General features: G+C 38.5%; 2 protein-coding genes across 2 annotated transcripts in view; one reads left to right on the top strand and one right to left on the bottom strand.

The window, feature by feature from the left end:
* LOC133645953 (ATP-dependent RNA helicase TDRD9-like) overlaps nt 1–1180 on the top strand; it is a 65385-nt gene extending 64205 nt beyond the window's left edge. Inside the window, exon 18 of the mRNA XM_062040879.1 lies at nt 1169–1180. Coding sequence (XP_061896863.1) covers nt 1169–1180 — 12 coding nt within the window. The remainder of the gene's footprint in view (nt 1–1168) is intronic.
* Nucleotides 1181–1227: 47 nt separating this feature from the next.
* LOC133645952 (group XIIB secretory phospholipase A2-like protein) lies at nt 1228–5081 on the bottom strand. The gene is made up of 4 exons (XM_062040878.1): nt 4386–5081; nt 1585–1661; nt 1328–1493; nt 1228–1250 (listed from the first exon to the last, which is right to left on the bottom strand). The coding sequence occupies exons 1-4, from the start codon at nt 4849–4851 to the stop codon at nt 1228–1230; spliced, it is 732 nt and encodes a 243-aa protein (XP_061896862.1). The 5' UTR covers nt 4852–5081.
* Nucleotides 5082–14954: the final 9873 nt, after the last annotated feature.

The raw sequence follows: 14954 nt of genomic DNA, 5'->3' as shown, positions 1-14954 counted from the left end.
AGCAGGCCAGTCTAGTACCCGCACTCTTTTACTATGAAGCCACGCTGTTGTAACACATGGCTTGGCATTGTCTTGCTGAAATAAGCAGGGGTGTCCATGATAACGTTGCTTGGATGGCAACATATGTTGCTCCAAAACCTGTTTGTACCTTTCAGCTTTAATGGTGCCTTCACAGATGTGTAAGTTGCCCATGCCTTGGCCTCTAATACACCCCCATACCATCACAGATGCTGGCTTCTGAACTTTGCGCCTATACCAATCCGGATGGTTCTTTTCCTCTTTGTTCCGGAGGACACAACAGCCACAGTTTCCAAAAACAATTTGAAATGTGGAGTTGTCAGACAACAGAACACTCTTCCACTTTGCATCAGTCCATCTTAGATGAGCTCGGGCCCAGCAAAGCCGGCTGCGTTTCTGTGTGTTGTTGATAAATGGCTTTCGCTTTGCATAGTAGAGTTTTAACTTGCACTTACAGATGTAGCGTCAAACTGTACTGACAGTGGTTTTCTGAAGTGTCCCTGCGCCCATGTGGTGATATCCTTTACACTCTGATGTCGGTTTTTGATGCAGTACCGCCTGAGGGATCCAAGGTCACGAGCATTGCCGCTTACGTGAAGTAATTTCTCCAGATTCTCTGAACATTTTGATGATATTACAGACCTTAGATGGTGAAATCCCTAAATTCCTTGCAATAGCCCGTTGAGAAATGTTGTCCTTAAACTGTTCGGCAATTTGCTCACGCATTTGTTAACAAAGTGGTGACCCTCGCCCCGTCCTTGTTTGTGCATGACTGCGCATTTCATGGAAGCTGCTTTAATACCCAATCATGGCACCCACCTGTTCCCAATTAGCCTGTTCACCTGTGAGATGTTCCAAATAAGTGTTTGATGAGCATTCCTCAACTTTCTCAGTCTTTTTGCCACTTGTGCCAGCTTTTTTAAAACATGTTGCCGGCATCAAACTCCAAATGAGCTAATATTTGCCAAAAATAACAACGTTTTCCAGTTCGAACGTTAAGTATCTTGTCTTTGGAGTCTATTCAATTGAATGTAGGTTGAAAAGGATTTGCAAATTATTGTATTCTGTTTTTATTTACGATTTACACAACGTTTCAACTTCCCTGGTTTTGGGGTTTGTATTTAACAGAGCTACTGTATAATGTTTGAAGGAATCTGTTTAAAAAATGTCTTCCAAGTTTTGGAACCGAGATAGTGGGCTGGTCTGGTGTCATTTCCAAGCAGGATTTGGCCCTGATATACAGTACTAACAAAAACCGAGCAGCTTAATTTGTGTATCGGCAAAAAGTTCACATCTTCAAGTGTCTCACCTTCCACTTTGGACACAAAGCCAAGACTTCTCTTCAGGTCAGAGCAGATGTTGTGAAGACAAGAGCGAAAGTTGGTGTCACATTCGTACTTGTTAACGCCACAGTTGTCGTAGCACACGTCGAGATGGTTACAGCACTCGGTCATGGCGGGGATACCCAGGTCGAGCTGTCAGAGGGGAGATACTACATTCGATTGTTGTGTTGTTTGCAAAGATTGCCTGTGTGACATGTTTGCTGCTAAGAACAGCAACATTCACCTGAAATCCCACCATAGAGGAGCTGCAGCCATTGGGTTCTTGGTGCTTGTAGTCGGGGCGGGGCTGAGGATGTTCTCCTGTCAGGGAATAACCAGCATTACTATGCAGTAGGTACACCCCTGAACTTTAGTGACGTCTAATGCAGTTAGTAATGTAGTCTTTATAGGGCAGGGAACCACATTCTGCAATGTTTATGTATATGCGCGGAAAAGCTAATTAAAACAGTGCAATTAGTTAATATAAAAGATTATTTATTAAAAGATGCAACAATGATATTTAAAACAACGGATACAATATTCGAACAATTAAAAAAGTAAAAATAAAATATGGAATACAATCTTAACTGATGGAAATTTAAGTTAAAAAAACACCAAGGTAATTTCGAATGTTTTATTTAAATGACTAATCGATAAAAATAGAAGGTTTTAGTTACTGCAAACATTACAAACATACAGTCGTCCTTCGCCACATCGTGTTTCACTAATTGTGAAACACAATGTTGTGTATATGTATATATACATATGATTGTCATATATTGTATATACACTACCGTTCAAAAGTTTGGGGTCACCCAAACAATTTTGTGGAATAGCCTTAATTTCTAAGAACAAGAATAGACTGTCGAGTTTCAGATGAAAGTTCTCTTTTTCTGGCCATTTTGAGCGTTTAATTGACCCCACAAATGTGATGCTCCAGAAACTCAATCTGCTCAAAGGAAGGTCAGTTTTGTAGCTTCTGTAACAAGCTAAACTGTTTTCAGATGTGTGAACATGATTGCACAAGGGTTTTCTAGTCAACAATTAGCCTTCTGAGCCAATGAGCAAACACATTGTACCATTAGAACACTGGAGTGATAGTTGCTGGAAATGGGCCTCTATACACTTATGTAGATATTGCACCAAAAACCAGACATTTGCAGCTATAATAGTCATTTACCACATTAGCAATGTATAGAGTGTATTTCTTTAAAGTTAAGACTGGTTTAAAGTTATCTTCATTGAAAAGTACAGTGCTTTTCCTTCAAAAATAAGGACATTTCAATGTCACCCCAAACTTTTGAACGGTAGTGTATTAGATACAAATATAATATAATATATCAGTATATTTTATATACTGTATATATTATATACTGTATATATAATATGTAAATATTACATACATGTTATATTTTATATTGCTACTATGGTACATTTTTAGTCTACTTTATACCTCCATTATCCTTTCCACGCTTACCCTTTCCATCCTTTGTAACTGAGCTACTGTGTGGAACAATTTCCCTTGTAGATAAATACAGTTTGTCTAAATCTAAGTCTAAGATAGTATAACTATGTTGTAGATTAAAAAAACCAAAACATATTTAAAGCATATTTTTGGCCTAAATTAAGCATGTTCAAGCATGTAAATGGCTAAAAGAACTTGAAACATCATTACTAAAGTGTTAGTGGCCACTAGATGAGACCAAACCAATCACAGCGTGCTCTTCAGTATCGTGGCAACTGATTGGCTCAGCCTCAGTCAACATATTGGATCAAAGAAGTGTAAAGTGTGAGGAACTCACATTGCTGCAGTTGTAGTGACCCCAAGATGCAGGAACCAGGAGCGTGGTGATCAGGTAAGATGATGTTAATGTATTTAAACAGAGAAGGAAGCAGTCGTGCATACAACGGTTCTCAAAACATAAGCAATCCTCGAGCGCTGAAGAGCAGGCGAGGCAGGCATGAATAGAAGCCTGCTGATTAGCACCAAGTGTGGCCCGGCTGCCAATCAGCAGCAGGTGAGGGGAAAACAGCGCTCGGTGGGACAAGCAGGAAAAGAGCACTGATAGGAAATAATAATAATAATAATACATTTTATTTATAAGGCGCCTTTCTGGGCACTCAAGGACACAGTACAAAATCACAACAATAAAATCAAATTGAATAAAAAAAACAACAACAACAAAGAGAAAAGAAAAGATGATTACAATGAATAAGCAGTCAGGAATAGGTATGTTTTGAGTCTTGCTTTGAAGAGGGATATTGAATCTAAGTTGCGAAGGTCTGGTGGTAAAGAGTTCCAAAGATGTGGGGCAGAGCGGCTGAAAGCTCGGGCACCCATGGTGGACAGTTGAAATAAAGGGACAGTGAGATGGATGGATGAAGAGGATCTTAGGGAACGTGAGGGCGTGGCGACATGGATCAGGTCAGAGAGATATGATGGAGAGAGGTTATGGATGGCTTTGAAAGTGAGGAGAATTATTTTAAAGTGGATGCAATGTTTGATGGGTAGCCAGTGGAGTTGCTGCAGAACAGGGGTATAAACACAAAACATCCATCCATCCATCCATTTTCTACCGCTTGTCCCTTTTGGGGCACAAACAGAAATGAAGTGACAGATCGTCACAGTAAAGGTGACTATGTGGGTGTTATTTCATGTCTAGAAGGCTCTTTTAATGTTAAAAACAATATTCAGAATGTCGTAAACTTAAAAGAAAAACATTTTTTAACTATGAAAATATTTTATTTATAATGAATAATTCCTACTTTGTGTGTGTTTGAATATATAATAGATTTGATAAAATTGATCATATTAGTAAAAGGTAACTGCACATCAGGGATAGTCCTAGTATTTTGGCCACAGTATTATCTCAGTATGGGTCAATGTGAAGTCATCAGTCCTCCACCTAAGGTCCAGGTTGTTCTTGCGTAAAAGATAAGATGTACCATTGTGAGAACTTGTCTCTCCGTTACACAATGTGGAATAGATCAGATGTGCTCATAAAAGAATGATCATTTGATGGTAAAAAGGGTCACCATACTCACCATATCTGCAGCGGTACTGACACACGCCATTGTGTCCCCCCACCAGCTCCACCAGGGAGTCGAAGTAGCCGTGCACGGTTTGGAAACTGCTCCTGATCGAGTTGATGCTCCAGCTGCTGTTGTCGTCACGCGGAGAGGAAACGTTCGCCGGCGGTTTAGTCTCGACATGCTTGATCTCATTGCTCTCTTCCTCCTCAGAAGGTTGCTGCTGGCCTTCAGCATGGATCTCCACATCTTCAGGTGGCCTCTGTGTGCTTGCAACTGGAGCACCAACACCCTCAGCTGCTGTGTGGTCCGCCTCAGGCTCTTTGTGTTCTTCACCCAGTGGGGGGTCTTCTGCAACCGTGTCTCGTGGATCCACCGCGGGAGGTTCCTCCTTGTCCTGGGCTGTGGACTGGTAGTGGCCCAGAGTGGCGCACACGCCGGCCGACACACATAGGAGGAGGAGAAGAGTCCGCAGCAGCATGGTGGCAAGAATGTCAGTGGTGTTGTCGACAGGGCGAGAGTAGTGTTGTGAGCGTGTGACAACACACTCAGAAGCAGACTTTGACCTGTGATTAGGATCCAGCAGACAGCAGGGCACTCGCTCCTGCAGGGGGGCAAAGGTCAACTGTCATCAGTGTTTCTCCCTAATCTTTTTCTTCTGGGGTTAAACAGCTGATGTCATCACTAACTTTATCTATGAGGCGAATGACTGATGTTGACTACATTTGACTCAGTTAGCTTGTCCATGAATGCATGTTGACACCTGTGGCTTGTTGAGAGTAAGTGGCACTTTGCACCTCTAAGGAAAGACCCCGCAGCAAACACAAAAAGTCAAAACAATTTTTTTTTTAAATGATGTATTGAAATGTAAAATATGTATTGAAATGATGTATGGCAAAAATATGGGTATATATATATCAGTGATTAAATGGAAATAAAGACATGCTGGCTACAAATATTTCCCTAAATATTAGATTTTAGGTAGTGCAGAGGTGTCCAAAGTACAAAGCCCCTAAAGGGACATGGGGGAATTTTTATTTTTTTATTTTTTTTAGATATGTATCTCGTGCGCATGAGATACATATCTAAAAAAAAAAAAAAAAAATTCCCCCATGTCCCTTTAGGGCAGGGGTCCCCAAACTTTTTGACTCAGGGGCCGCATTGGGTTAAATAAATTTGGCCGATATATATATATATATATATATATACACTACCGTTCAAAAGTTTGGGGTCACATTGAAATGTCCTTATTTTTGAAGGAAAAGCATTGAACTGACAGTTCCGTGGGAGGATGCCATCGAAGAAGCGTATGAACGCAAGAAGCTGCGGTACTCCAACCTTGCAGCTGAGGCAGAGGACAGAGGCTGGAGGGTAAGGGTGCGCCCAGTGGAGGTGGGCTGTAGGGGCTTTGTAGCTAGCACAACAGCAAAGCTCCTGTGTTGGAGTCAGGGGGCAGGCTCACAGACAGGCCATTAAAGAGCTGGCCAACACAGCAGAGAGGACGAGCCATTGGTTGTGGTTGAGGAGGAGTGACACCAGCTGGGCTGCTAAGGCTAACACCTAATGGGACGCACACACCCAGGGATTTGATCACCCTGGGGTGGGCCCTTCCTCAGCAGAGGGTGTCTTGTGGTAAGCCGGGCCGAAACACCCCGTGACGCTGGGGCACACAACTGAAGATGTGTCCCAATGGTGGAAAAACCTCCCAGCAGTGTCACCTAGCCTCACTTAGGTATGCGGTCAGGTGCAAGCCTGGCTCAGGGAGGAGGACGCCCCTGCCATGCAGAGTCCCCAGGGATTGTACCAACTAGTCCTTTCAACAACAACAAAAAAATTATAAGTGTTGTTGCGTTGACCAGCTCTTCCTCCCAGGGATTCTAAGCTGCTGGTCATTCCCGAATTCTTAAATGGCACATAAGCTGATGTTTATATTCAATCACCAGGCAGTAGTTGGTATTTTGTGGTTTATTCTCCAAGCTTAGAGGACAAACGTGAGACCAACCCAGTACACCAGCGTTCCCTCGCCCAGTCTCGATCGGTCTCCCCTCAAACCCCCGGAAGTGCCGTGATCTTCTCCTCCCTCCTCCCCATCTGCAGTCCCCCAGCCTAGCACACGCGCTGTGCCCTTATCTCAGGAATGTTATGGCAGTCTCAACAGAGAGAACACTCAAGGACACTCGAATGCAAGCACTTTGTACCAGACGAGACATTAACTGATGAAAATATGACTATAGGAGTTTAGAAAGAAGTAACACTTAAATATGGATATGATTCTGATCTTCTTCCAACAGTGTATAGAGGCCCATTTCCAGCAACTATCACTCCAGTGTTCTAATGGTACAATGTGTTTGCTCATTGGCTCAGAAGGCTAATTGATGATTAGAAAACCCTTGTGCAATCATGTTCACACATCTGAAAACAGTTTAGCTCGTTACAGAAGCTACAAAACTGACCTTCCTTTGAGCAGATTGAGTTTCTGGAGCATCACATTTGTGGGGTCAATTAAACGCTCAAAATGGCCAGAAAAAGAGAACTTTCATCTGAAACTCGACAGTCTATTCTTGTTCTTAGAAATGAAGGCTATTCCACAAAATTGTTTGGATGACCCCAAACTTTTGAACGGTAGTATATATATATATATATATATATATATATATATATATATATATATATATATATATATATATATATATATATATATATATATATATATATATATATGTATATATATATATATATATATATATATATATATATATATATATATATATATATATATATATATATATATATATATATATATATATATATATATATATATATATATATATATATATATGTATATATTCATATAAAAAACATCTATAAGTCTTGTATTGTATTGGTTTTAAAAATTAAAAATCAAAATGGCCCCTGCATCTGTTGATTTTTCAGAGTGTGGCCCTCATTAGAAATATTGGACACCCCTTAGATCGGGGGTAGGCCACAAGCGGCTCTTTAGCGTTGCCCTAGTGGCTCCTTGGAGCTTTTTCAAAAATTTATAAAAATGGAAAAAGATGAGGAAAAAAAAAAATTTTTTGTTTTAATATGGTTTCTGTAGGAGGACAAACATGACACAAACCTTCCTAATTGTTAGGAATCCCACTGTTTGTATTAAACATGCTTCACTGATGAGAGTATTTGGCGCGCGCCATTTTATCCTACTTTCGGAAGTCCTTGAACGCACCGTAGTTTGTTTGCATGTACAACTTTCCTTGATGCTGCAATAGAAAGACGCGTTTTATGCCACTCCTTCTTTGTCTCTATTTGTCCATCAAACGTTTTATGCTGTGCGTAAATCCACAAAGGTGAGCTTTGTTGATGTTATTGACTTGTGTGGATTGCTAATCAGACATATTTGGCATGACTGCAAGCTAATCGATGCTAACATGCTATTTATGTTAGCTGTATGTACATAATGCATTATTATGCCTCGTATTTTAGGTATATTTGAGCTCATTTTAGTTGTAGTTTTCGTTTCCTTCAACTTGAACACACACATCTTTACCTTTGGCCATTCTAAGGCAGTAATTTCCAGGAGTTATCTCACCCTCTGAAAAGCCTCTATTTTAGTAATGTTTACCAATGTTGTAAAAATGTGTAGAATAAATATTACATTTCAACATTTCTGTCAACAAAGATTTGCTTCAGTCTGCGACACATAGCCATTTTGATAGCTAATTTAGACACTTACATCATGTGTTGCCTTCATTATAATACTTATGTGGAGCTTTACATTTTTGCGGCTGCAGACAGGTTTTTTATTTTATTTTTGTATTTTTGGTCCAATATGGCTATTTCAACATTTTGGGTTGACGACCCCTGCCTTAGATAGTGGAAAAAGTTTTCTCTTAAGTCACTGCTTCCCTCTAGTGTTCAAAGAGAAGTATGCTCGTTTCACCACACTTTACTGATCCCAAAGTTTCTTCATATTAGTATATATATATATATATATATATATATATATATATATATATATATATATATACAGTATATATGTATATGAGTACATGTATATAAATATATGCAATATATATGTATATGAGTACATCTATATATATATATATATATATATATATATATATATATATATATATATATATATATATATATATATATATATATATATATATATATATATATATATATATACAGTGGGGCAAAAAAGTATTTAGTCAGCCACCCATTGATTGTCAATGGGTGGCTGACTAAATACTTTTTTGCCCCACTGTATATATATATATATATATATATATATATATATATATATATATATATATATATATATATATATATATATATATGTGTATATATATATATATGTATATGAGTACATATATATATATATATATAAGTATATATATATACTTACATATATATATATGTAAGTATGTATATATATGTATATGAGTACATATATATATATATATATATATATATATATATATATATATATATATATATATATATATATATATATATATATATATATATATATAAGTATGTATATATATGTATATGAGTACACATATATATATATATATATATATATATATATATATATATATATATATATATATATATATATATATATATATATATATATATATATATATATATATATATATATATATATATATATATATATATATATATATATGTATAGTTTGTATATGCAGGTATATGTATATGAGTACATATATATATATATAAGTTTGTATATATGTGTATATGAGTACATATATATATATATATATATATATATATATATATATATATATATATATATATATATATATATATATATATATATATATATATATATATATATATATATATATATATATATATATATATATTATATATATATATATATATATATATATATATACAGTATGTATATATATGTATATGAGTACATCTATATATATATATATATACACTATGTATATATATATGCATATGTAGACATGTGTCAGAAGTGCTACGGAGAGTTTGGTTATGTTTGGGTTTTCCTGTGTTTGAAATCACTTACTGTCCTGGTGCTCTTGTTTTGTCACTGTTTCCTGTTTGGTCTCTGTCATCTGCGGCACCTTTACTTTCTGCTCCATGTCCCATCAGCACACCTGTTTCCGGTTGAATTAGTTCTATTTAGTTCCACCTGAGTCCCTCCTTCAGTGCTTCATCATTATTCTTTTGACACTGAGGCGGACTGGACCGTTTTTGTTCACAGTGAGTAATACTTTTGTCTTTTTCACTTGCATTCTGCTGCTTTCTATCGTGTGCTTGGATGCTTTCAATTGTGTATTTTGCTGCTTTCAATTGTGTGCTTTTACTGCTTTCTATTGTGTTTGTGTTGCTTTGCTGTGACCGTTTGACCCCGCACTGCACATGTGTTAGGAACACAACATGAACAAACAACACACATTCAATCACTTGAGTCAGTGACAAACATGCAGTTAACAAACAAATGACAAGCTGTCACTCACCATGACTCTCTACTGCTGGCTAAGAGAGCCAAGGTGGGGCTGAGTGTTTGATGCAGGTGAACACACCTGCCCTCACTGATTAGGCCCAAGTTGGGCCGAACTATGGTTGTCAAAAGCTGGGTGTTAGAAGTACTATGTGAATACTTCTAGACTTGTGATGGTTTATTTAAGGTGTATTTACAAAAAGATCTCTGTCCTGACCAGGAGCTCAGGTCTCCATGCATCACCAAACATCTGTGGAGATGTTGGTGCTTGGTTTCCTGTTGTTGTTGTTGTTGTTCACCTTTTGACACTTCGGGGTTTAAATAAATGCAAAGTGTTTACAACTGCGTGCTTTGCCATCCTTGGTTTGGAAGTCCGGTTTACAATGGTTACATTACCTTCACCTGAGGCGGGGTGTGACAGTTGCTAATTTTATATTGTGGGGGTGTGTGTTGCTGCTTTATAGATTTCAATATTTTTGTCTTTGTCCTCTACAAGTCAGTGTTTGGTTTTTGTCATTTTGGGGACGGTGTGGCGCCGTTGGGTGAGTGGCCGTGCCAGCAACCTGAGGATTCCTGGTTCGATCCCCACCTTCTACCAACCGCGTCCCGTCCGTTGTGTCCTTGAGCAAGACACTTCACCCTTGCTCTTGCTCCTGATGGGTCGCGGTTATGGCCTTGCATGGCAGCTCCCGACATCAGTGTGAATGTGGAAATGGTGTCAAAGCGCTTTGAGTTCCTTGAAGGTAGAAAAGCACTGGCTCCCCGTTCCTCACCGGATCCACTTTAAAATCCTCCTCCTTACCCATAAAGCCCTCCACAACCAGATCCCCTGCTACCTCACAAACCTGCTTCACCGCCATACCCCTTCACGCAGCCTACGCTCCTCTGATGCCAACCTCCTCTCACAACCAATCTCCGGACCTGGGGTGACAGAGCCTTCTCCATCGCTGCTCCCACCCTCTGGAACACTCTTCCCAAACCCATCCGTGACTGCCCAGACCTTCCCACCTTCAAAAGCCTTCTCAAAACACACCTATTCACATCTGCTTTTAACCAATGATTAGTGTTCTGTGTCTTGTAATGTCCTGTCTTGTAATTGTCCTGTATTATGTATTTTACAATGTACTGCTTTTATATTTCCTGTATTTTATATTATTACGTTAAACTGTTTCATATTTTAATTTTTTCTCCTGTAAAGCGTCTTTGAGTGCTTTGAAAAGCGCTATACTAAATCAAATTTATTATTATTATTATTAAAGCACTATAAAAGTATAACCCATTTATCTACAAGGTCAATGTTGTGTGGCTTTGGTCAAAGTCAATATGTGTTTGGGGTCTGGTCATTTACAAAATCAATATGCAGTGGTTCCCCCAGAAAGTTTATTAGCTAAGGTGTTGTCTCTATAGGGGGAGGGAGTGTTTCCCAGGACGGGGAAGTGGGTGGGTGGGTGTAAGGAACAGTAACTAGGCCTGTCTCCACCTCATCGCTTGATGTTAGTTTGTCAAAATTATCAGACAAGCGCTTCTCTGATGTCTCTTCTTTTTCTGAACGTCATCCTCTACTGCATTCAGCAACTTTGTCTCCATTGGAAGTAGGGCTGCAACTAACTATTAATTTGATAATCGATTAATCTGTCTTATTACTTCAATTAATCGATTAATAATCGGATAAAAGAGATAAACTACATTTCTATCCTTTCCAGTATTTTATTGGAAAAAAAACGCATACTAGCACATACTTATTTTGATTATTGTTTCTCAGCTGTTTGTACATGTTGGAGTTTATAAATAAAGTTTTATAAAAAATAATAATAATAATTGCCTCTGCGCATAGGGGCAGCACGGTGGCAGAGGGGTTAGTGCGTCTGCCTCACAATACGAAGGCCCAGAGTAGTCGTGAGTTCAATCCCGGCCTCGGGATCTTTCTGTGTGGAGTTTGCATGTTCTCCCCGTGACTGCGTGGGTTCCCTCCGGGTACTCCGGCTTCCTCCCACCTCCAAAAACATGCACCTGGGGATAGGCTGATTGGCAACACTAAAATTGGCCCTAGTGTGTGAATGTGAGTGTGAATGTTGTCTGTCTATCTGTGTTGGCCCTGCAATGAGGTGGCGACTTGTCCAGGGTGTACCCCGCCTTCCGCCCGATTGTAGCTGAGATAGGCTCCAGCGCCCCCCGCGACCCCGAAGGGAATAAGCGGTAGAAAATGGATGGATGGATGGGGCCTCTGCGGATAGCATAGATCCAACGAATCGATGACTAAATTAATCGCCAACTATTTTTATAATCTATTTTAATCGATTAGTTGTTGCAGCCCTAATTGGAAGTTAGTCTGTCCTGTTTCTGGCTGTTGAGTTTTGCCAATCATAAGGATTTTTACAAAATAACATTCAATAATCATGAATACATTATTTGGGATAAACCCACTCTAGCACAAGTGTAAGATAATGACATGTTATTTACAACATGTCGAATGGCCCTCAACATCGTCTGGGAAACGATGTGTGTCAACGCACTTAATCAAGGTATTTTAATTTTGACAGAAAATATTTAATGCAACTGCAGTTTTACTTAACTCAATATTATTTATTACAAGAAACTACTGAAAGCATTTTTAATACACCCCTATTTAAATTTGAATGCGAGTGTGAATGTTGTCTCTGTGTTGGCCCTGTGATGAGGTGGCGACTTGTCCAGGGTGTACCCCGCCTTCCGCCCAAATGCAGCTGAGATAGGCTCCAGCACCCCCTGCGACCCCAAAAGGGACAAGCGGTAGAATATGGATGGATGGGTTTTATTTGGGGTCTGGTCAGGTAAACTACAAGGTCAACATGTACAGTATTTAATTTGTGTCATGGTTTTATTTGGGGTCAGGTCAACTACAAGGTCAACATGTATTTAATTTGTGTCATGGTTTTATTTTGGGTCAGGTCAACTACAAGGTCAATATGTTTTTAATTTGTGTTCTCATGGTTTTATTTGGGGTCAGGTCAACTACAAGGTCAACATGTATTTAATTTGTGTCCTCATGGTTTTATTTGGGGTCAGGTCAACTACAAGGTCAACATATATTTAATTTGTGTCCTCATGGTTTTATTTGGGGTCAGGTCAACTACAAGGTCAATATGTATTTAATTTGTGTCCTCATGGTTTTATTTGGTGTTAGGTCAACTACAAGGTCAACCTGTATTTGTGTCCTCATGGTTTTATTTGGGGTCAGGTCAACTTCAAGGTCAACATGTATTTAATTTGTCCTCATGGTTTTGGTCAACTACAAGGTCAGTATGTATGTAATTTGTCCTCATGGTTTTGGTCAACTACAAGGTCAGTATGTATGTATTTTGTTTCCTCATGGTTTTATTTGGGGTCAGGTCAACTACAAGGTCAATATGTATTTAATTTGTGTCCTCATGGTTTTATTTGGGGTCAGGTCAACTTCAAGGTCAACATGTATTTAATTTGTCCTCATGGTTTTGGTCAACTATAAGGTCAGTATGTATGTATTTTGTGTCCTCATGGTTTTATTTGGGCTCAGGTCAACTACAAGGTCAACATGTATTTGTGGCCTCATGGTTTTATTTGGGGTCAGGTCAACTACAAGGTCAACATATATTTAATTTGTGTCCTCATGGTTTTATTTGGGGTCAGGTCAATTACAAGGTCAATATGTATTTAATTTGTGTCCTCATGGTTTTATTTGGGGTCAGGTCAACTACAAGGTCAACATGTATTTGTGTCCTCATGGTTTTATTTGGGGTCAGGTCAATTACAAGGCCAATATGTATTTAATATGTGTCCTCATGGTTTTATTTGGGGTCAGGTCAACTTCAAGGTCAACATGTATTTAATTTGTCCTCATGGTTTTGGTCAACTACAAGATCGGTATGTATGTATTTTGTTTCCTCATGGTTTTATTTGGGGTCAGGTCAACTACAAGGTCAATATGTATTAAATATGTGTTCTCAAGGTTTTATTTGGGGTCAGGTCAACTTCAAGGTCAACATGTATTTAATTTGTCCTCGTGGTTTTGGTCAACTACAAGGTCAGTATGTATGTATTTTGTGTCCTCATGGTTTTATTTGGGGTCAGGTCAACTACAAGGTCAATATGTATATAATTTGTGTCCTCATGGTTTTATTTGGGGTCAGGTCAACTTCAAGGTCAACATGTATTTAATTTGTCCTCATGGTTTTGGTCAACTACAAGGTCAGTATGTATGTATTTTGTGTCCTCAAGGTTTTATTTGGGGTCAGGTCAACTACAAGGTCAACATGTATTTGTGTCCTCATGGTTTTATTTGGGGTCAGGTCAACTACAAGGTCAATATGTATATAATTTGTGTCCTCATGGTTTTATTTGCGGTCAGGTCAACTTCAAGGTCAACATGTATTTAATTTGTCCTCATGGTTTTGGTCAACTACAAGGTCAGTATGTATGTATTTTGTGTCCTCATGGTTTTGGTCAACTACAAGGTCAACATGTATGTATTTTGTGTCCTCATGGTTTTGGTCAACTACAAGGTCAACATTATGTATTTTGTGTCCTTATGGTTTTATTTGGGGTCAGGTCAACTACAAGGTCAATATGTATTTAATTTGTGTCTTCACGGTTTTATTTGGGGTCAGGTCAACTTCAAGGTCAACATGTATTTAATTTGTCCTCATGGTTTTGGTCAACTACAAGGTCAGTATGTATGTATTTTGTGTCCTCGTGGTTTTATTTGGGGTCAGGTCAACTTCAAGGTCAACATGTATTTAATTTGTCCTCATGGTTTTGGTCAACTACAAGGTCAGTATGTATGTATTTTGTGTCATGGTTTTGGTCAATTACAAGGTCAACATGTATGTATTTTGTGTCCTCATGGTTTTGGTCAACTACAAGGTCAACATGTATGTATTTTGTGTCCTCATGGTTTTGGTGAACTACAAGGTCAACATTATGTATTTTGTGTCCTCATGGTTTTATTTGGGGTCAGGTCAACTTCAAGGTCAACGTGTATTTAATTTGTCCTCATGGTTTTGGTCAACTACAAGGTCAGTATGTATGTATTTTGTGTCCTCATGGTTTTGGTCAAC

This window comes from Entelurus aequoreus, linkage group LG03, assembly GCF_033978785.1.
Source record: "Entelurus aequoreus isolate RoL-2023_Sb linkage group LG03, RoL_Eaeq_v1.1, whole genome shotgun sequence".
NCBI classification, from domain to species: Eukaryota; Metazoa; Chordata; class Actinopteri; order Syngnathiformes; family Syngnathidae; genus Entelurus; species Entelurus aequoreus.
The sequence above is the reverse complement of the archived record's forward strand: the minus strand, read 5'-3'. Positions and strand labels throughout refer to the sequence as shown.

Excerpts from the sequence above, each read along its gene's own strand:
- LOC133645952 (XM_062040878.1), bottom strand. The coding sequence starts at position 4,851 with ATGCTGCTGCGGACTCTTCTCCTCCTCCTATGTGTGTCGGCCGGCGTG. Across the intron at positions 1,662-4,385 it reads TCAGTACCGCTGCAGATATG|GAGAACATCCTCAGCCCCGC; the intron begins GTGAGTATGGTG and ends ATTCCCTGACAG. Across the intron at positions 1,251-1,327 it reads CTTTGTGTCCAAAGTGGAAG|GGCCAAATCCTGCTTGGAAA; the intron begins GTGAGACACTTG and ends ACTGTATATCAG.